The 21,905-nt window shown below is 32.3% G+C and overlaps 6 protein-coding genes across 6 annotated transcripts; 1 reads left to right on the top strand and 5 right to left on the bottom strand.

Annotated features, from left to right (window-relative positions):
• Positions 1–253: 253 nt before the first annotated feature.
• Positions 254–2,532, bottom strand: BX664DRAFT_323939 (cytochrome P450). The gene is made up of 9 exons (XM_051543734.1): positions 2,223–2,532; positions 2,054–2,127; positions 1,780–1,939; positions 1,610–1,726; positions 1,516–1,561; positions 1,149–1,448; positions 917–1,092; positions 583–848; positions 254–520 (listed from the first exon to the last, which is right to left on the bottom strand). Exons 1-9 carry the CDS (start codon positions 2,462–2,464, stop codon positions 363–365), a joined length of 1,539 nt encoding a protein of 512 aa, XP_051402648.1. The 5' UTR covers positions 2,465–2,532; the 3' UTR covers positions 254–362.
• Positions 2,533–3,247: 715 nt separating this feature from the next.
• Positions 3,248–4,087, top strand: BX664DRAFT_323945 (uncharacterized protein). Its single transcript, XM_051543735.1, has 4 exons — positions 3,248–3,492; positions 3,549–3,648; positions 3,715–3,817; positions 3,931–4,087. The coding sequence occupies exons 1-4, from the start codon at positions 3,315–3,317 to the stop codon at positions 3,994–3,996; spliced, it is 447 nt and encodes a 148-aa protein (XP_051402649.1). The 5' UTR covers positions 3,248–3,314; the 3' UTR covers positions 3,997–4,087.
• Positions 4,088–4,224: 137 nt separating this feature from the next.
• On the bottom strand, positions 4,225–10,861 carry BX664DRAFT_323948 (SNF2 family N-terminal domain-containing protein). The gene is made up of 23 exons (XM_051543736.1): positions 10,792–10,861; positions 10,535–10,675; positions 10,401–10,472; positions 10,193–10,333; positions 10,001–10,132; positions 9,821–9,939; positions 9,637–9,746; positions 9,492–9,581; positions 9,251–9,429; positions 9,107–9,187; positions 8,991–9,051; positions 8,626–8,928; positions 8,396–8,559; positions 8,257–8,330; positions 8,019–8,199; positions 7,853–7,954; positions 7,572–7,786; positions 6,797–7,506; positions 6,619–6,723; positions 6,439–6,517; positions 6,155–6,320; positions 5,301–6,076; positions 4,225–5,211 (listed from the first exon to the last, which is right to left on the bottom strand). Exons 1-23 carry the CDS (start codon positions 10,804–10,806, stop codon positions 4,344–4,346), a joined length of 4,884 nt encoding a protein of 1,627 aa, XP_051402650.1. The 5' UTR covers positions 10,807–10,861; the 3' UTR covers positions 4,225–4,343.
• Positions 10,862–12,373: 1,512 nt separating this feature from the next.
• On the bottom strand, positions 12,374–15,392 carry BX664DRAFT_377787 (V-type proton ATPase catalytic subunit A). The gene is made up of 12 exons (XM_051548792.1): positions 15,306–15,392; positions 15,073–15,169; positions 14,911–14,954; positions 14,734–14,818; positions 14,446–14,657; positions 14,053–14,345; positions 13,878–13,990; positions 13,763–13,812; positions 13,349–13,695; positions 13,023–13,290; positions 12,686–12,943; positions 12,374–12,605 (listed from the first exon to the last, which is right to left on the bottom strand). Exons 1-12 carry the CDS (start codon positions 15,306–15,308, stop codon positions 12,516–12,518), a joined length of 1,860 nt encoding a protein of 619 aa, XP_051402651.1. The 5' UTR covers positions 15,309–15,392; the 3' UTR covers positions 12,374–12,515.
• Positions 15,393–15,649: 257 nt separating this feature from the next.
• Positions 15,650–18,224, bottom strand: BX664DRAFT_323954 (uncharacterized protein). The gene is made up of 9 exons (XM_051543737.1): positions 18,164–18,224; positions 18,042–18,115; positions 17,767–17,955; positions 17,572–17,658; positions 17,339–17,386; positions 16,921–17,218; positions 16,719–16,853; positions 16,208–16,631; positions 15,650–16,122 (listed from the first exon to the last, which is right to left on the bottom strand). The coding sequence occupies exons 1-9, from the start codon at positions 18,193–18,195 to the stop codon at positions 15,865–15,867; spliced, it is 1,545 nt and encodes a 514-aa protein (XP_051402652.1). The 5' UTR covers positions 18,196–18,224; the 3' UTR covers positions 15,650–15,864.
• Positions 18,225–20,049: 1,825 nt separating this feature from the next.
• BX664DRAFT_323957 (mitochondrial carrier domain-containing protein) lies at positions 20,050–21,509 on the bottom strand. Its single transcript, XM_051543738.1, has 3 exons — positions 21,058–21,509; positions 20,654–20,994; positions 20,050–20,566 (listed from the first exon to the last, which is right to left on the bottom strand). The coding sequence occupies exons 1-3, from the start codon at positions 21,335–21,337 to the stop codon at positions 20,300–20,302; spliced, it is 888 nt and encodes a 295-aa protein (XP_051402653.1). The 5' UTR covers positions 21,338–21,509; the 3' UTR covers positions 20,050–20,299.
• Between the last annotated feature and the right edge of the window lie 396 nt (positions 21,510–21,905).

A 21,905-nucleotide genomic window follows, 5' to 3' on the forward strand; every position in this document is an offset into this window, starting at 1 on the left:
TTTTTTGATCTTTTCTGACTTTTTTTTTTTCCTGATCTGTAGATGATATTCTCAAAAAAGGTGCCAAATTTGGAAACTGACAGCATCATCGCCACAAAGAATAAACCATTCATCAGCAAGAAGAAAAAGTCGAGTAAAAAAAAAAAAAAACAACGTGGTCGCAAAAGAAAATTTTAAAAGTTGATGTTATTCTCAGTTGTTTGAAAATAAACTCTAGTATTCCGCCTTGTGATAGTTAATATGATGCGATAGGTTAAAGAACACAGATATTATATTTTTTTTTTATTGTAATTAAGAAAAAAAAATGTAGAAGAGATATTATGTGAAAGGGCATAAGTTTAATAAAGATAAAAATCACTAAACTAACCACGATGAGCGACGGTGACCTTGAGACCATTCTTCATAGGAAGGGTAAGAGAGTTTTGATAAGTGATATCTTGGTTGGGAATCATAGAAAATTTGTATCTTCTCAAGAGAACGGTACAGGCGACCAATGTTTCGAGTGTAGCTAGATTTTGTCCTGTCATAGTTAAAAAAAAAAAAGATAAATATTAAAATCAACTTGATCATTTTTTTTAATACCTAAACAAACACGAGGACCGGCATGGAAAGCGGGCCATTTGCCTTGAGATTCACGACGGATATCACCAGATTCAGTGAACCATCGTTCAGGTCTGAATTGTTTAGCATCGGCACCCCAAATATCAGTATTTCTTCCAAGTGCATAACTTGACCACATCACTACTTCACCAGCACGAATAGGAGTATCATCGGGTAAAACGTCATCTTTCAATGCTTGTTTTTGATTGATGGGAACCGAAGGATATAAACGTAATGTTTCGTAGAGTCTAATAAGATCAAATGATCAGTTTTTTTTTTTTTTTTTTTTTTGTTTTTTTTTTAAATGATGACTTACACAGCATAAGCATATTTCATATCCTTAATGGCTTCATAAAGAGCAGGAGAATCTTCTTCTAATTCAACAGGAACATGAGAAACAATTTCTTGTACCAATTTTTCTTCAACATCAGGATGCAACATCAAGTTATACAACAACCAAGATAAAGTTTGACCAGTGGTGTCACGACCGGCCTATAAAAAATAAGATGATCAATCATAAAATATTGAGAAGAAATAGGTAAACTTACGATAATAAAGTTCATGATGGTATCACGAAGTTCTTTATCATTCAAAGGTTCACCATTTTCATTATCTGTTTCCATAAATCGAGAAAGTAAATCCTTATGTTGTTCACCAGCAGCCAATTGAGTTCGACGTTTTGCAATGACGCTAGCAGCAAATCCATCAATCACCTTTTGATGTTGAGCAACAGTAGTTCTCCAAGGTCTAAAGATTTCATTGAATTTACGTTCCACAGGTTCCATGGCGTTCATAAAGCGATCAAATGAATTCTTTTGAAGCTCATCAAAAGAATGGGCAAATGGTACCTAGTGAGTTTAGATTGAAATGATGAGTATCATGCATTGTTTTAACTCTTTTTTTTTTTTTTTCTACCTTTCCTTCCGTGGTCAAAGCGTTCACCTGAGTACCAAAACCAAGACTATACATGTGTTATTTTCAAGTATAAAATTCATATGAAACAACTTACAGAACAAAAGAATCCAAAGTGAACTTGTACATAATATCATGAAAGTCCACTACAGTCTTGTTTTCAATAGCTCTATCAAAAATATCGCGAACAAGAACAAGTTCCTTGACAAATACACTATTAAAGAAAAGCTTAGTAATGAGAAATAAAAAAAATAATAATGTACTTACTCTGTAAAGTGATCACGGAAATTCTTAACATTGAAGATCATAGAAGCAGCTTTACGTTGGTAACGCCATTGAGCACCATTAGCATTGAAAATACCATGACCAAGTAAATCAACAGTAGAAGCATGGAATAAACTACCTTTCACATAGTTTTCGAAATTATCTAAAAAAAAAAAAGAAAAAGAAAAAAGAAAAATGATATTCGATCAAGAAAAGGTAAAAAAAAAAGATTAGGTATTGATCATTGATACTCCGAGGCACACTCATCAGTACTTACGTTTTAATACATGTTCAATATTTTCAGGATGGATAGTTTGAACACCTCGAGGAAGACCCAAGGAAGAAATAGTACTGTATAAAAAATTAGTTTATCTATAATATCATCACTTTGTTTTTTTTAAAAAAAAAGGAGGATGATCTCATATCAAAATAGGAGAAATACTTACATGGTTTTTGCTCCAGTTTGTTCAAAACAAGCAAGAAGATAATGATTAAATTGTTCAAGACCATTTAAAACTTCAATAGTACATCCTACTAACGGTAAACCCTTTTTACGTACAATATTAGAACGAGCAGGTTCAAATAAAAGACGATCATTATATTTGGTAGCCAAATAGGTTAAAGTTACGGCTGCAAGACTACTAGCCAACCCAATAGATTTTAAATATTTGTTATCAGAATCAAACATAATGAGTGAAGATATATATAAAGGAAAGGAGGATGAATAAAATAAAAAAATAAAAAAAAAAAATAAAAAGATAAAAAGAGAGAAGAGAGAAGAGAAAAAAAGAGAGAGAGAGAGAAAGAGAGAAATCAAACTTTTTTTTATTATTATTTTACCCCGCCTGTTCATCCACATTCATCATCATCATTGCACTACCTTACTTCCCTTTTCAGACTAAGAGAAGTAACAACATACCAGGGACCGAAAAAGAAAAAAAGGTACCATATCGATTCGTTCTCCGATGGATAACATCGAAATGCCCACATGAACTCTTTTTTTTTTTTTTTTTTTTGAATTCATTTCAAATGACTTAAAAAAAAAAAACAATGGAAAAATGTCAGTGTAAGAGGATCATGCATTTTTTTTTTTATGAAACAATCATTTAAAGTGGGCGTATTTAAATAGAAATCACCGAAATTTTATTTATAAAAAAAGAAGACTGCATTTGTTGTGTAATGTAAAACTCAAAATATTTGAATGTACCTCATAAGCCTTCCAAAATTCCTTAATGATTGAATCTAAATAAGGAAATGACTTTATTTTTTCTATATGAATCATTTTACTTCATTTTATATTTTTCATCTTTAATGATTCTTGTATTTATTTTTATATATTGTAATACAAAATAGACAAACCAGGTTTCCATAGAAAAGCGAGTTGATTAGGCGGACTATGGAATGAAATTACGCGTGTAACCCAAACACTGAACAGTTGAAATCGCCATCAACGCTTTTTTCTACTCCTCTGATACCCTTTTTTTTCTTTTTCTTTTCCTTTTTTTTTTAATAACCTTTCCTTTCCTTTCTATATTATCATGTTTTCCAAATCCATTCTTACCATTACCTTGGTAGTGTTGGCTCTTTTCCAACTTGTCCATGGTAGCGTATTTTCTCAATTGCAATTCATTAAGATCAAGTCTCCCAAGAACAATGACGTTTTTGAAGCTGGTGAAAAAGTCCATGTTGAATATATCATGCAACCTCTTATCTACAGTAAGTGAATTCAAAAAAAATAAAAATAAAAGATATTAAACTATTATTTTAAATAGAGTCCACTTCTATGGGTAGAGCTTTGAGTTTGGGTATTCACTTCCATTCTCGTACTGGTAACCAAAAACAACAAAAATTGGCCACTGTTTCCAACTCTTGGTAAAAAAAAAAAAAAAAATCTCTTTATTCAACAAAATCAATTGATTTTTATTTTTTATTTATTAGTCCTGTCACTGCTTCTGAAAACAAATTTGTTACTCATAAGACTACTTGGACCATTCCTAAGAACACTAAACCTGGTTCTTATGCTTTTGATTTTGATGAAAATGTAAGTTCAATAATCAATCAATATATATAATTAGAACTATATAAGCTCTATATAAAGAAAAAGGGATAGTGTAACACAATTAGATTCACTCAAATTTCCAATGCATTCAATAGGTTCAAGTACGCAGCGGTCGTCTTCAAGTCAAGGAAACCATCAAGGTGTCTGTGGTTGAAAAATAAAGTTGTAGAATATAACCCCCCTTTTATCTTTTGTATACTTTGTATGTCTTTCTACTACAAACAATAAAAAAAAACCTATTTCTTACTCATATGTTATATTCTTATGATAATGGATGTTATTATTCATCTTATTGATATGTTTTAGAAAATGTATACGTCAAAGATGTATTTCCTGACACCTGTCATATTGATAAATCATGTTGAGTATATCAAAAAGAGAGAGAGAGAGAGAGAGAGAAAATCCATAGCTTTTTTTTTTTTTAATTGATATAAATAAGATCAAAATAAAGGAAAAAAATATGATACATAAAACTAAAGAAAATAAAAACGAGAAGGGGTCAACTAAGCTATAGTTCATCATCTTCTTCTGAGCTTGATGATGGTAACGACGATGATTTTTGCTGAGGTAGATATTGTTGTTGCTGATAAGATGAAGATGGTTTACCAAGTGGATGATGTTGTCCATTATTATTATTATTATCTTCTTGAATTGTATGTTTCCAATCCTTCAAATACTTTGGTCCTGGTTTTCTTGGTTGTGCTTTCAAAGGTTTGGTTAAAGTTCGACTACCTTGAGCAATGGTTGATTTTTTTCTACTGTTGTTTCCACCATATCGATGTTTCATTCGTTTAGTTGCTTCTTGTAAAATATCATCCGTATCCTCGCCACTATCATAATCGTCCCCGCCATTACCAGAAGTTGTTTGAGATATCACATTTGCCCGATCATTTCCATCCATAGTCTCATCCTCGCTGCTACTGCTGGGATCAAAATGGCCATATCGTGGTAATGTTGAGGAGCTCATGCTATCTAGAACCATTGTTGATGATCTTGGTCCATTCATAGTCAATTTGATGTTACGTGATAATTTCTGTGCTGAATCCAATTTGCGTCGTGGACCGGATCCATCATGGGGTCGTTTTCGACTAGCAGCAGGTCGTTTTGGTGGTGTAGGTTTAGGTTTGAGAATCAATTCACAAAGAGATTCGATACGTCGAGCAATCACAATGTCCTTGGGCCATGCTAATTTTTCATTCACTATCGCCATGCCTTCTTCACTAGTAGGATCCTTAATATCTTCACTATCGATGATATGTTGTTTGATGTGATAGAATGGTAGTTCAGAATCCGCCAATAACAAATCACTACGACTATATCCATGTTTACAAATTCCATGTAAGAGAGCTCGATCATGATCAGGTACTTTCCACCAACTGAATAATAATAATAATAATAAAAAATAATAAAATGTCAATTAGATCATCTTCTTTTTCTTCTCTTTTTTTTTTTTTTTTTTCCTTACCTAGGTAATCCAGATGTTTTACGAGCAGCCATCAAGTTCACATCGAAATCAGGATGGACTATGATTTCTTCACGTAACCTTTTCATTTGTGCAATTCTTTTCAATGAACGTCGGGCTTTGTCATAAGGTACCAAATCTAAATCAACATCATCTTGTTCCGCTGATGCCACCGACTCTTCACGTGCTTCTTGAGCCATTGTTGCTGTAGTTGTTGCTACTGTTGTTGAATTGGGTTCCACACTGGATTCACGACTTGTCATCAAAGTATCTTGTTGTTGTTCACCATCACCAGGAACTTGAAGTGTTGAAGAAGGAGAATCTACATTATCTTGATTGGGTACTATTGCTATTGTAGTTGCTGCTGTTTGAGGTTTTTGTCGTTTCATGATTTCTTCACAAGCAGACACAAACCGATGATAATAAGCATCCAATACATCATCTGGTCGATTTTCCAATCCTGAAATTTCTCTGAATCGATCCCATCGAATATTAGGATCACCAGGCACAGTTTCAACGCCAAATGAGAGCACCGTTCGTAAAAAGTCAGCCTTGTTACGTTTGTGCCATCGGTAAATAGAGCCAGTGCGTCGTGATCTTTGTCTTTCTGCTTGTCGAGATTCTCGTTGTCTTTGTCGCTCTAGTCGATTTCCTTCTTTGACTTGTTCCTTTTCTAATACCTTTTGTCGTCGGAGATCATTGGCTTCTTCACGTAAAAATGCGGCAATGATGCGTCGTAGTCTCATACCAATATCAGCTTTAGATGGCCAAACATAGACCTAATACCAAAAAAAAAAAAAAAAAGAAAAAAGATTAGATATATAAAGATATAGCCTTTAACATCAAGATATACATACTTGATCATCGGCGTTATCCATGTTTTCTTCTTTCTTGGTTGAAACATCATTTTCATTTGTTGAAACATTAGGTACAGTATCATCATCCTCAAGAGCACCTGCCTTGCTATCATCAAACTTCTTGCCATAAAAACTGAATTCAGGATCATTTCGCATTGTAAGATATCTATACAAAGAAAGAAGAAGAAGAAAAAAAAAGACAAATCAATAATGAGGGTTGACTACTTCTTTTTTATTCCAGTTTTTTATTTTTTTTTCCTTTTCCTTTTCTTTCTTTTACTTACTGTTGATAACCATGTTTACAAATACCAAGTAACAGATCACGATCTTCATTATCACCCCACCAATCAGAAGGAGGAGTACCTAAGCAAAAATAGACAAATTGAAATGATGAATATAAATCCATCCCTCTATCCAATTTCCTTTTTCTTTTTCTTTTTCTTCTTCTTTTTTTTCTTTTTTACCTGTCACTTTGGGAATAGGAAGAACCTTGGCTTCTTCCCAATCCTTTGGTACAATTCGATCACGGACCAAGTAAAGCATCTGAATACGTAATAACAAGTTTCGACCTAACGATTATACAAGATAAGAAAGAAAAAAAAAAGGATTAAAAAGATGTCGATGATATAGAACACGTTATACCTTTTCTTTCAATATGTTCAATGTAATCGGCAGGAGCATCGATAAGGAATGATTTGAATTCAGCGATTTGTTTCTTGCTAGCACCACGGTATGGAATAGACATGTTGTCCACTTCATCATCATTACCAGAATCCAAAATATCTTCAATATCTTCAATAAGCTTACGATCTTCTTCGTTGTTTTGAGAGATTTGGGGAAGTACTTGTCGCATCAATGAGCGAGTCACGGCTTTGAGATCCTTTCCTGATCGTCTTGAGAAGTGAGTGGCCATTTGTTCCCATGCCCCATAACCAAAAATCATCAACTTGCGTTCATATTTTGTTTTTTCAGAGAGAGTCCATGGTCTAGGTTGATCGCGTTTACGGTTACGTTCGCCTTCATCTTCATAAGCAGCATCAGAATCCACACCATCATTGTCATTGGATGAAAAATTGTCTTCATCTAATGCGCCAAATCGTTGCACCTGTCGACGCCGTCTTGGTTCAAATACTATCAGATCGTTTTCATCAGGTACTTCAGTAGTGTCAATATTGGCTTGGGTAGCCCATTTTTCCCAAAAGTCAGGATCATCCAGTTCCACTGCGTTGGATTCAGTTGATGCCGAGAATGTTGCTTTGGAGAAGACTGAACCTTTTTCATTCCCTTCATGTCGAATCACTGTAGTACGTCGTTCAAGGATTTGATCAATATCTTCCTCACAGAATTTGGTACTATCAAATTTAAAAATTAGATGAATGAATACAATATCTATTTTATATATATATATATATATTACCTTGCTTCATCATCTAGCATTGCACCATATGCACCTTTTTTCAAAAGATCTTCAATTTCTTTCTTATTGAGTTCATTCTTGCTTGGTCCATTTCCAGTACTACCATCTGATTCCAAATTTGATCTTTGCATCACCGCCTTATCCAATCCAAGTTTCATACCAGCACGATCAAACATATCTTTTTCATAAGTATTTCGACAAATCAAACGATAAATCTAAAAATGGGATAATATATAAAATGTTATTTCATTTTTTAAATTTTTATTTTATTTTTTTATTACCTGGACAGGTTTTGTTTGCCCAATACGATGACAACGAGCTTGAGCTTGCAAGTCATTTTGAGGATTCCAGTCACTATCAAATATGATACAAGTATCGGCAGCCTAAAAATAACCAGCAAAAAAAAAAAAAGTGAGACTATATGTATATAGAAAGAAAAATACTTACAGTCAAATTGATTCCAACACCACCAGCACGAGTACAAAGTAAAAACACAAAAGATTCTTCAATAGGTAATGTGGAGAACCGATCAATGGACGCTTGACGTTGTTCACCAGGAATACTACCGTCGATACGCTCATGAGCATAGTTTCGTCCTCGAAGATAATCTGATAAAATATCCAGACAACTATAAAATATCCTATTTTAGTCTATTTTTTTCTTATTTTTATACCTTTTATATTACCTTGTGAATTGTGAAAAAATGAGTACTTTGTGATTCCCTTTGATCAATTTCTTGAGTAACTTGTCAATAAGTACCTGATAAAAAAAAAAAAGATGATTCATTCAAGTTCTTTGAAAAAATAATAATTCTATTATATTACCAATTTGCCAGAAGATTGTACCAGACAGTTGAATTGTTCCATATGAGTAGTTGCATGAGAATCAGATACGATCACTTCTTCAGCACCTTCCAATAAATAAGGATGAATACAACATTTTCGTAATTGCATCATAATATTTCGAAGATGAGGCATTTCTTTATTTGCTACAATAATAATTATAAAAGGTTAATCATTGAAAAATAAAAAAAATAAAATTATCATTCACTTACTTTTTGATCCTTTTCTTAAGAAACTAAAATTCTTTTCCAAAATAGCACGATACCATTTCTTTTGAGGATTAGTCAATTCAACTTCAATCACAGTTTCTTCCTTGACTGGAATACTTTTTTCCACATCTTCCTTGAATCGACGCAACATAATGGGTTTGAGTAGAGCTTGTAATTTTTCTACTTGAGCAGCTGTTTGTAAAGATCCATATTCAGCAAAGAAATATCTTTCATCATTAAAAACATCAGGTTGCATAAAGCTAAGTAAACTATATAATTCATCCAGATTATTTTGTAAAGGTGTGCCTATAAATGATTGAAAAAGTTAACTAATATACAAATCATGATTAATTTCTTTTGTTACATACCAGTCAATAATAATTTTTGATCCATATGGAACATCTTTAGGATTTCACCCACTTTGGATTGCTATTAAAAAAAATTTTCATTAGTAAATGTAAAACAAAATCAAATTTAAACTTACTTTGTTTTTTAATCGATGGGCTTCATCAAAGACAGCACATTTCCAAGGAACATTGCGTAACTGAGAAGCACTGGCAATTGCCTAAGAAGAAAAAAAAAAGTCAACATTATGAAGTTTCTCTTTGTTATATTCTTTCAACTTTACCATTTCATAAGTAGTGATCAAGACATCAAATTTGAAACGATTGGGAATACTTTTGCCTTGCATATCCTTGTAATAAAATTCAGTTTCAATCAATAAATTTCTAGATAAAGCATTGCCACGGAAATCCACCACATTCAGATCAGTCCAAGCACGAAAAGCACGTTCCCAATGAGGAATAGCTATAAGAAGAAGAACAAAAAAAAAATAAGTACATATCATCTTACTTTTCCATCTCACTTACTTGATAAAGGAGCAACAACAAGAAATGGACCACGAATACCAATACTGTGATAAATATCATTCAGAAAAGCAACTGATTGTACAGTTTTACCTATTTAAAAATATTAGTAAAATATAATTCATATTGATTTTAATTTATTATTTACCAAGTCCCATTTCATCAGCTAAAATACAAGAGCGACTGTTATAATAACAAAATCGAAGCCAATTCAATCCTTCCAATTGATAAGGACGAAGTTCATTTCCATATCGATATCTAATTTATTCGAATTGATCATAAATAAATAAATGAAAAATTTTGTCATCATTTATTCAAATAATTTAACTTACTTTGGTGAAGAATCATATTTCATAAATTGAGAGACCGGAGGTCGTTTGGGAGAATTATCAAGTTTTTCTTGAGGAATTTGTCTTCGAGCATGAAATTCTTGAATCTTGATAGGATCAATCTATATAAATACAATTAAAGTTTGTTTATTCTCTTTTTATTTATTTATATATATCACTTACATTTTGCATATCAGCTTCAGATTCCCAAGTACTTGCATCATATAATAATCCATTCCATTTAACGAGATAATAAATCTTGTTTTCACCAGTAATAGGATCCATTAGTTCGCCTTCATCAATAATACGATCCACCTATTTATTTAGATAATAATAATCAATATTCTCATTCTTTTTTTAAATATTTATCTTTACCTTGAGATATTCTGTAAAATCTTCTCCTACTTGTCCATCTTGATGCCATTTTTGTAAAAACTTTTTGACTCGATGTTTTCCTAGATGTTCACCTTCTACTTGATCTACCGTCACCCATTCAGTACGATGATAACTTGTATGCTATATTTCAATTAAAGATGATCAGGCTCAAATCAATCGCAAATAATGAAGAATTCCATCTTCTTACCTTGTATTTAATCAATAGTTCATTTTTGCCAGTTTCTTCATTGTGTCGAAATCTAAGTATCTTTTCAAACACCTATTTATCCATAAATATAGTTTTAATTACAAAATATATGTATATTATTTTCGTGATTTTACCTTTGTACCCATAGGAATAAATACTGGTTGTTGTAATTCATTTGATTTTTTCTGTGATATGCCTGAACTTGTTTGTTTGCGAGATTTCTTGGTTGGTATATCATCAAAATCGCTGTCAGATCCATTGCCATATACTTCATCCTATTATTATTAAAAAAAAATAATAATAAAGGAGTGGTGGTCAGTATCGTCTCTTACACCACATATACATATATATATAATCATCATCATCGTCATCATTACTTTTTTTTTTTTACCTGTTCATCCATCATATCATCAGAAGAGTCATCTTGATCATCGCTATCTTCTTCTTCATCATCATCTTCTTCTTCATCTTCTTCTAGATCTTGATCATCATCCACATAATCAGAATAGACAATATTTTTCTTTTCACGACTGATCCGTTTAGGTCGATCACGCTGTTCCACATTATTATTACCATTGTTGCTTCTAATGGAGAGATGTCTCATTGATATAGGCGAAGTATGTTCAGGTGAGGAGGCAGCAGAGGAAGATGTTGATGATGCATTCGGTGAAGAGGAAGTAGATGAAGTAGGTGTGGCATCAGAAGAATATCCTATTTCCTCTGATTCATACTGTGGATACCGTTGTTGTTGTTGTTGTTGTTGTTGTTGATAGACTGGCATAGAGGCTTATTTATTATTATGTTGAGAACTTGATGGTTTGGTAATCGCGCTTTATTGTTGTTGTTACTATCTATGAGTATATGGCCGTTGTCAGACTGCTTTTGAAGTCCAGGATGATATCACAAAAGTTATTGTCTTCAATCACTATCGAGATAAAAAGAAAAGAAATCAAAAAATATGAGATAAGTAAACTTGTTCATTTTCCTTTATGACGTTGTCATAAGCTCCTATTTTTTTTTTTTTTCCTTTCTACCCAAATGAGTAAGCATCTATACTTTCCCATAACACATGCTTGCCACACTTTAAAAAGTAGAATGAAAATAATTCTCCAGGTACTTCTTTTTTTTTTTTCTTTTCCATTCACCCACTCTTCCATCTATACAAAAAGGATCCATCCTATAAACTGTATTGCTTACTTACCTTGTTCAATATGACGATTTAAAAAGGCAGAATCCAAATAACTTGTTGCTTTGTCGAATATATAGATACTGGTGAAACCAAAAAGACAAATACCAACAAAATAATAACAATAATAAAAAAAGATAGACTTATGAGAAGAGGAGTGCTATTCAAATGGTCACTATTTCTTGATATTGTGTTGAAAAGGAATCCTACAAGCTCGAAAGTAGGTAATGAGGTGTAATGTAAGAATATATATATATAAAAAAATGAGAGTTGAATAAGGAAAAGAGTGATTATATGATGACAAAGGTGTAAAGAAAGGAGATCAATACATACAACCACTACAAGCGAATGAATAATAATAATAAAAAAAAAAGGAACGATAGCAACTAAGTCTCTTTTTTTTTTTATTATTATTATTATTGTTGTTGTTTTTTGAACAACAGACCAACGCTTTTTTTTTTTTTTTTTTTAGTTGTTGCCGACTGGCGTATTATTATTATTATTATTATTTTGAGTCCCAGATAAACAATGATAATAATTTGAAATCATGAGATGGAAAGATAGATTTTTTCTTGTAAGAGTATGACAAGAGGAAGTCTAGTTATTAGCAGAAGTAAATAGGTCAAAGATCTTGATCTGATTTTATCTTGATCTATTTAAAGTGAAATCATAATATATAAAGAATCATCCTACAGTAATACATATGAAATATCTACCCTTTATAACAATATATGTGCTTGTAAACGTAGATCATCATTCCACATAAAATAGATAAAATAAAATATGAAAAAGGTAATAATTTTTTGATTTATTGGAGACAACACAAAAAAAAGATGACAAGGTAATATAATCATAAAAGAATAAAAGAAAACTAACAACATATAAAAACACATAAAAAGTACCCTTTTTTTTTTCTTTGGTAAATTAAACTACACTTCAATATCACGGAACTTGGCTTCGATTTCCTTGTGTAAAGCAGCATACTTTTCAACCAAAACAGATTCACCATCAGCAGGATCCTAAAAAAAAAAAAAAAAAAAATTCAATATATGTTAAGTGAAACAACCCATTTTCCTAAATATATCTCTATAATACTTACTTCAAATTTCATGGATGACAACTTGTAGATAATATCACCAAAGGATTCTCGAATCTTGGCCCAAGTAATTTGATTGTTGGAAGCTTCAACAGCATGAGTAGCATGAGTGTAGAAACCAATCATGTTACGTAACATCCAGGTGGTCTTATAGAAAGGACAATAACGATCATAGTTACTATAACCATTTTGTTGTAAGAAATCATCCTTGATGATTTGAGCTACTTCCAAAGTAATCTTATCAGTTTCATTCAAACCAGACTAGAAAAAAAAAAAAAGAAAAAAGAAAAGAAAATAAGTATATTATAATAATAATGATAATAGTAATAATGTCACTTACTTTGCCAACCAATTGAACAATTTCAGACAAGTTTTCTTCCATTTGTAAGATTTCCTTGCACTTATCACGAAGAGATATATATTCAGGATCAGATTGTTCATAGAAAGGTTCCAATACTTTCATGTATTTGGAATAAGATAAATTCCAATTGACAGATGGGAAATGTTTGCGTTGAGCCAATTTCTTGTCCAAACCCCAGAACACTTGTACAATACTAAGTGTAGATGCTGTAACAGGATCAGAGAAATCACCACCAGGAGGGGAAACACTATAAAAATAATATCATAAGTAAACTTATATAAAGATATAAAATTATTTCTACTTACGCTCCAACCACAGTAACACTACCATCACGAGAAGGATTACCAAGACAAGTGGCCTTACCAGCACGTTCGTAGAAAGAAGCAAGACGAGCACCAAGATAAGCAGGATAACCGGAATCAGCAGGCATTTCAGCAAGACGACCAGAAATTTCACGAAGAGCTTCGGCCCAACGAGATGTGGAATCAGCCATCATAGCTACATTCTTACCTTGATCACGGAAGTATTCAGATAAAGTAATACCAGTGTAAATAGAAGCTTCACGAGCAGCCACAGGCATGTTGGAAGTATTAGCCACAAGAGTGGTACGCTTCATAATAGATTCCTTACGACCATCAACGTCAATAGATAACTACAAAAAAAAAAAAAAAAGATTGGTTAAACAATCATATCATCATCAACTTTGAATTATTACTTACTTCAGGGAAATCCATCAATACTTCAGCCATTTCGTTACCACGTTCACCACCTAAAGATATAAATAAAAAGCAACATTAGATGAAGAAATAAACATATTGATTATTTATCACTTACATCCGACATAAATAATAACATCAGAATTAGAGTACTTGGATAATGATTGAGAAATCACAGTCTTGCCACAACCGAAAGCACCAGGAATAGCAGTAGTACCACCTTGAACACAACTATATAGATAAATTAAAAGTGTGAATATTTATAATGAAATAACAAAGATATTTTAACTTACGGGAAAAGGGAATCCAAAACACGTTGTCCAGTGAGTAAAGGATAATTAGCATTCAACTTTTCAGCGACAGGACGAGGTGAACGTACAGGCCAGAGTTGTTTCATCGTGTACTTGGTAGTTTCACCTTCAAATTCAGCTTCCAATACAACATCATCAATAGTATATTGACCCTTGGGAGCAATATAGGTGATGGTACCACGAGCTTTAGGAGGAAGCATAATGTTATGAGTAGACACCAAAGAGTTTTCAAATACATGACCATAAATATCACCACCAGTAATATGATCACCAACCTAAAAAAAAAAAAAAAAAAAAAAAAAAAGAAACAATTAAAGTTAATGGATAAATATATATAATTATTATTATTATTGGTGTTATTGTTATTATTTTTACTTGGAAGTTAATAGGATTGAAATCCCAAGCAATAGAGGTGTCCAAAGCAGGAGTGGCAATACCACGGGGAATATAGATACTTTGAGATATTTCTTGAATAGCTTGCAAAGGACGTTGAATACCATCATAGATATTTGACATCAAACCAGGTCCAAGTTCAACGGATAAAGGTGTACCAGATCGTAAGACAGGATCACCCACAGTCAAACCGCCTTGAATCATCAAAATAAAAATAAAATATCATGATGAGACTAAAATATTATCTATCAAACTTTTACTTTTACTTACCAGTTTCTTCATAAACTTGGATAGTAGTTTTATCACCATCAATACGAATGACTTCACCAACAAGTTCACTATGACCAACACGAACCTAAATATATATATATATATATATATTGAATTAGTAAAATGAATAAAAAGAAGAAAAAAAAAACAAATTCAATTATAGGAAACAAACTTTACCAATTCGTGCATGGCAGAACCACGCATGTTTTCAGCAACCACAACTAAAAAAAAAAAAAAATAAGTTAGTTATGAAACTCTTTAATGAATATTCATCTGGACTGATGATAGTCTTTATTTTTTTTTTTCTTCTTCTTCTTCTTCTTGTTCTTTCTATTTTACCTGGACCAGAGACAGAGAAGATGGAACCAAATTCAGACTCCCGTTCATGGTCTCTGATTCTAGGCAATTCCTTTTGTGCGTTTTCGAGAGCTCCAGCCTATTAGAAAAAAAAAAAAGAAAAAAAAAAAAAGAAAAAGAAAAAAGTAAGTTAATTATCTTTACAAATATCAAAGTTGTTCATTATTATATCATCTTATTTCTAAAGTTATTTATAAACTAAAGGTTTATTTTACCATTTTGATTCTATCGTTCTTTCAATAAAATAGAGTGTAATTTACAAGAGGTATATAAAACAAGAAAAAAAAAAAAAGAGAAAAAAGAAAAGAAGACCTGTGACAAAGGAGGGGAGGAAAGAAAAAAAGGGCGTTTTTTTTTTTTTCCTCGATATGTTTCGAGTTGCCGCTCTCTCTCTCTCTCTCTCTCTGTCATTCACAGTAATTTTCACTCTCTCGTCACATAATCCGAATACATCTCCGACTTCAACCATTATTATTTGATTGATGAAAACGATCGATACGATTGGCATCAAATTACATTTAATTAACATCCAAATCTAACTCTTCAAAACTAAATCAAATTTGTCTTTTCAAAGTCATCATTTTATTGGATTCAAAAAAGAAGGAAATGAAAGATATATATTCTAAATTTGTAACAGGTAAAAAAAAAAGATAGATAAATAAATAGTGAAAGAGGGAAGAGATGAATTGATAAATATATAACAAAATACAAACAGGAGAAAATAAAATACTCCAGTAAAAAAAAAACGATCAAAGGAATTAAACATCAAATAGTCTAATGCATGAAGAGCATACCAGAGCCTTCATAGACAGCAGCAATCTTTTGAATAGCATTAAGATAAGCAGCAGTTCTGAAATCAACCTTCTTGAGAGCAGCAGTTTGACGAGTTTCTTCACAAGCTTGAATCATAGTATCTTCAAGACCAGAGTATACTAAATCAGCTTCTTCAGCACCGTGGACAATAGCCTTACGTTCAGCTTCAGTCAAAGTACGACCAGCATTTTCTTCCACAAGAGTGAATAACTTGAGACGCTATATTCCACAAAAAAAAAAAAAAAAAATGTTAAGTATTTATAAAACTTCTTTTTTTTTTTTTGTTTTCTTTTCAATATCTTACCATAGCTTCATCCCATTTCTTGTTCATACGACCAAAACGAACATGAGACAAGTTCTTGAGCCATTCAAAGTAAGAGACAGTGACACCACCAGCGTTCAACAACAAATCAGGAAGAACAACAATACCACGCTTTTCTAAAGCTTCATGAGCAGCAGGAGTCACAGGACCGTTAGCACCTTCACCAATGACCTTAGCCTTAATCTTATCACAGTTCACCAAACCAATTTGTCGTTCCAAAGCAGCAGGAATCAAAATATCACATTCAGTTTCAAGAATCTTGACAGAATCTTCAATAATTTGTGCAGTTTGAGAATAACCACGGAAAGTACCATGTTCAGTATAATGTTTGTGGAGTTCTTCAATGTTCAAACCATTAGGATCATAAATAGCACAATCGCGTTCACCAATACCAATGACCTTGGCACTATATTGTGTAAAAAAAAAAAATTTATTAGTACCTGATTCTTTCTTTTTTCTTTTTTCATTGATTCTTTCATTTATTAATATTTACCCGTTGTTTTCAAAGAATTTGGAGACATAGTAACCAACATTACCAAAACCTTGAACCACAACACTAGAATCCTTCACTCTACCAGACAAACCTGTCTTTTGTTGAACTTCAGGGTAAGATAAAAATTCACGAATACTAAAAGAACAGAATATAAATTCATTTTTGTTAATAAACACAAAGGAATTATTATTATTATTATTACCTGTAGTAAATACCCAAACCGGTAGATTCAGTGCGACCTCGGACACCACCTTGAGATAAAGGTTTACCAGTGACACAACCAGCAGCATTGACATCATTGGGGTTAAATTGACGATAAGTATCCATAATCCAAGACATCTCACGAGGACCAGTTCCAACATCAGGAGCAGGAACATCAGTACCAGCACCTAAGAAGTTCTTTTGACATAATTCCATGGTGAAACGACGAGTAATACGTTCCAATTGTTCAGGAGTGTACTTTCTAGGATCAATCTTGACACCACCTTTGGCACCGCCGACTGAGAAAAAAAAGTTTGAAAGTCAAAAAATGGTCGTGAGAATTTTCGTCCTAATATGGTCATCGTAGTGGGAAATTTTTTGTCTTTTTTTTTTTCTCTTTTTTGAGGAGAGTCACTTACAAGGAACATCAACAACAGCACACTTGTAGGTCATCAAGGAAGCCAATGCTATTAAAAGAAAGAAAAAAAAAGAAAAAGAGAACCATGATTAATCATATACTTAATAGTAAAAAAAGAATAAATATTTGCATCAATTATTCTTATCTTAGTTCCTTTCCAAAAGGCAAACCAGTAAACCCCAATTCATCATCTTTTTTTTTATTATTATTATCATTATTTTTTAAAAATAATACCTTCCACTTCTTGTAAATCCACTTCCTCAGAGTAACGGATACCACCCTTAACAGGTAAACGATGACGAGAATGTTGAGCACGATAACCTATAATAAACAATAAAATGAGTAAAAATTTATTCATTTTGATAATATTCTATTGTTTCATATGAAACAACCGTCAAAAAGAAGTCATTTTCTCCCCTAAGTTTTTACCTTCAATCACTTCATGTTTGCCATCACCCAATTCAATAGGAAAGGTAACACGAAGAAGAGAGTCTACAGCACGAAGATGGCTCAAAGTAGCAGGATTGACATTACTGATCTTGGCAGCTTCATCATAATAAGTTTCAACAGATTCCAAGAAACTAGGTTCATGAGGTTCACAAGCAACTTGAGTAGCGGCTATAATTATATATAAAAGAAAGTATAAATAATGATAATAATAATAATAAAAGAAATATATATCTATATATATATATTATTTTTACCAGTAGTGAGAGAACGAAGAAGAGTAGGGACAGCAACACGACGAGTAGCAGCAGCAACAAACATTGGTCGCGTCCTATATATATAATATTAGGAAAAGTTGAATAGACATTGAGTAACTTACGTTTGAGGTAATTGCTTGAGAAGGAAGGCCATTGGTAAAGACAATAAGAAGAGAGGGGTTGTTAAAATAAAAAGGAGAAAGAAGAAAAGAAAGAATGTGGCCTTGCGCTCAGGTCTTTTTATAACCTTTGCGGTCTGTCGTTCTTTCTGACTCCGCTGCATCCATTTTTTCTTTTTTTGGTCGTAGACCTTTTTATATACAAACGCTTTACTATAGTTAACACTACATCAATTTATCAATAGTTCTTATATGTTAATCTTTATTTTTATATGTATTTATAACATGTATATAAAAATCACATTAAAGAAATGACAATAGTAATCTCTCTTTATTGATTGACTCTGTTGTTTCTCTCAATTAGGTCGTGGGAATTAATTTTAAACGGTTAGGTTTCACCATTTTTTTTTTTTCTACGTTACTGAAGGCAACATAATTCAGAAAAATCCAGCCCTATTTTGGTTATTTTATTAGCCTTGTTTCAACCCTATTACTAGGCAACAGTAATCATATCAAAAATATATACCAAATACCCTTTTTGTTCTTCAACCATCTTCTTTTTTTTTTAATCATTGTTATTATTCAATTGTATATCATCTTCATAAGGGCATCTTAATATGAGTATTCATCAAATTACACTTAAAATTTCCCTTTAAGGCAACATGATAGATAAAAGCAAAGTTACCTTTTAATACTTTAAGACATCATCGAGAGGAAATATAGATGCTAATCATTTTCCAGGAAATAAAAAAAAAAAAAGCGATCCCATAAAATAAATTAAGTTGTCCTCTTTTGGAGAATAATAAGTGACTGAATGATTACCGTATGAAAAAAAAAAGAAAAGATACTGGACGTTCTTCCATCTGAACGATAACGGAGCCTCACGGCTACGCTCGTATAATGCCCATATTCTATCTATCCTATGTATCATCATCATAAGTAACATAGAATATAATAATAACCTAATATTGCTGGAAATCGTTCGAAATATTTATTGCAATGATCCATTACGTATAATCCAACAATACATATCAACCATCATTACATATAACCATATCATTCGTCATCCTATCATATTCACAATCTTCAAATATTCCATGCCAAAACTCATCAGCAGCCATTTACCATTAAAATTTCAGGGCGAAATATGGTTATCCTCTTGGTTTATTCGAGAAGAAAAAAAGAAGGATGGATATTTTATTTTTTTTTAAAAAAAAGCAATACAATCATCTTCTCTGGATATAGGTAGTTATGAGTTGGAAACATGATGTCTTCATTAGAAAGAAAAGAGCAAGCGGCAATTTAAACATCCACCAATAAAAACACTCCATCATGCTAAGTCCAGTCGCTTTGTACAATCATGCGTATATGACGAAATGGATTAGTACGTTAAGAAGATATTTCTTTCTTTTTTCTTCTTTTTTCTATATGTATATAAGCTGAATGAGTATGATGCATTGAATTCACTTTTCTTTTTTTGTTTTTGTAATCCTGATCCTCTGCGGGCATAAAAAAGGGAGGGAGAGAAAAGAAAAAAATAACCATACGGAAAAATCAGGTACCGGAAAAAAGAAATACCTTGGAAAACATATTCACATTTTCAATGGGCTGAACAAAATTTAAAAAAAAAATCATATGCATTTACTATGATAAGCATCCTTTATGGAATAATGAGGATGATTTACTTAGCCAATAAAATCATAGTCTATTATCACTGTTTATTTTTTTATAAAATGGGATAGAGACGGATTCCAAGTCCGGATAAGGAACACGGGACTTTACGGGTTTTCTCAGAATAAAAAAAGAAAAAAAAATATATATGTTTATTATACCCCGCATTTTCTATCAAAACGTACATAAGGTTACATCAAGACAGAAAAAGTAAATAGTTAAGAATCAAATTGATATAAACGTTTATTGTATAATAAAGAAAGGTCTATATTGACAAGATAAGATATATGTTTGTCATTCTGGATGTTATCGAGATGACAATTGGAGGAAAAAAAAGAGAATAAGCTATTATAGTGAGAATAAATAAATAAAAAAAAAAGATGCCATAATGATATTGAATGAATGTGTGTGTGTGTGATTGAAATGATATGTAAAAAAAAAAAATGTAATAAGATGAATAAAACTAATCTAGATCTTGGCCACTAATAATCGACTTTCATGCCATGCTGCATGCCATTTCTTGAATTGTTCTAACACGACAAAGGTGATGATAGTTTGAGGAGCCAATCGGATAAATGCTGGAGTCCAACCTTTAAAGAAGGAAGCCATACCTTCATTTTTATACATAGTCGACATGATGTTGAAAGAGGACATTTTTCGATCAGATGAACTAGCTGTCATGATACGAGTTTTGATCACATCCACAGGAGAACATACTGTTGTTGCCACCAAACCCTATAAATATATAATGAGTCATCATGTCATTCAATAAAAAAAAATTTCTGATCCACTGATATATCATTCCTTTTGCTGATTACTTACAGCCAATGTACTTGAAGTGAAATGAAGAATCAAACCATCTTGTAAAGGACTATAACGAAGAAGTAGATCCTTAAAGGTATCATAAGAAACACATTGCGAGGAAGTCATCAGGATAGCACGATTCATATTTGGACCCAACCCACGGAACAAGGAAGTAATACCTTCTTCTCTAGCAATACGTACAACACCATCCAAAGCATGTTTGTAGTTTCGTCGTTGTTGAGGAGGAAGTTGACCATCATTTTGCATACGTACATTTACCACATCACCAGGATTACCACAAGCTCCTCCAAGAGCACCAGCAGTACTTGAAGCAATCAATAGTTGCCATACACTAGGATCTATATATATATAGATAGAAAGATTAATTAAATGACAATATTTTAATGTTAAAATAATATTACCTTGACCATTGGAAACAATATGTTTCATTTTTTCATAACCACCAAAACGTACAGTGGAATAAGTTGCTTGTCGAAGAATACTGGCTGATAGACCTGCATACAGTTGTAAGGCACCTTCTGTTCTGGCAATCTTGATCATGGTAGCAAACATACCTTGGTTACCAGCACCCTTGGTATTTTGTAACCGTACTTTGGTTAAATCAAAAGGATGCACCACCATGGCTGCAATACAAGAGGCTGCACCACCGAAATAGAAAGGAGTAGGACGTTTATTTGACATGATAGATCACTTAGAAAAAAAAGAGAGAGTAATAGTAGAAAAGAAGGAAAGAAAGGGAAGGAGGAAGTAAGAGAGAGAGAGGGAGAGTGTGAGTGAGTGAGTGAAAGAGTAGGGTTAAAATAGAAGAAGGAGAATTAGATTAAAGGTCAAAAAAAAAATAAAATAAAAAAAAAATAAAAAAGATAAAAGAATTGGAAGTTGGCCGTCTTTTAACGAAAAAAAGGTCCCCCTTTTTTTTTTGCTGTGTATAAAAATTTTTTTTATGTGTGTGTGCGGCTCTTGCTCCCAATGAGTCCCGTCCAATCGATGTTGAGATAGAGTCATATACGGTTCCGATATTCTCCCTTCCGCTGGGAGAAATACATCATTTTGTAGAACATTTTTATATAAATAGCTGAATTTTTCTTCCCTCATATTGGTATTTTTTTTTTTTAAAAAAAAGAAAGAAGTCATTGGACCCTCTTCTGTGTTCTCCCCTCTTTTTTTTTTATATACAGAAAAAACAATAAAAACTAAGAAGATGAATGGATCAAAAAAAAATTCATCCCGGGATTTTAATTATCCGTCA

This window comes from Halteromyces radiatus, assembly GCF_025201355.1.
Source record: "Halteromyces radiatus strain CBS 162.75 chromosome Unknown BX664scaffold_2, whole genome shotgun sequence".
NCBI lineage: Eukaryota > Fungi > Mucoromycota > Mucoromycetes > Mucorales > Cunninghamellaceae > Halteromyces > Halteromyces radiatus.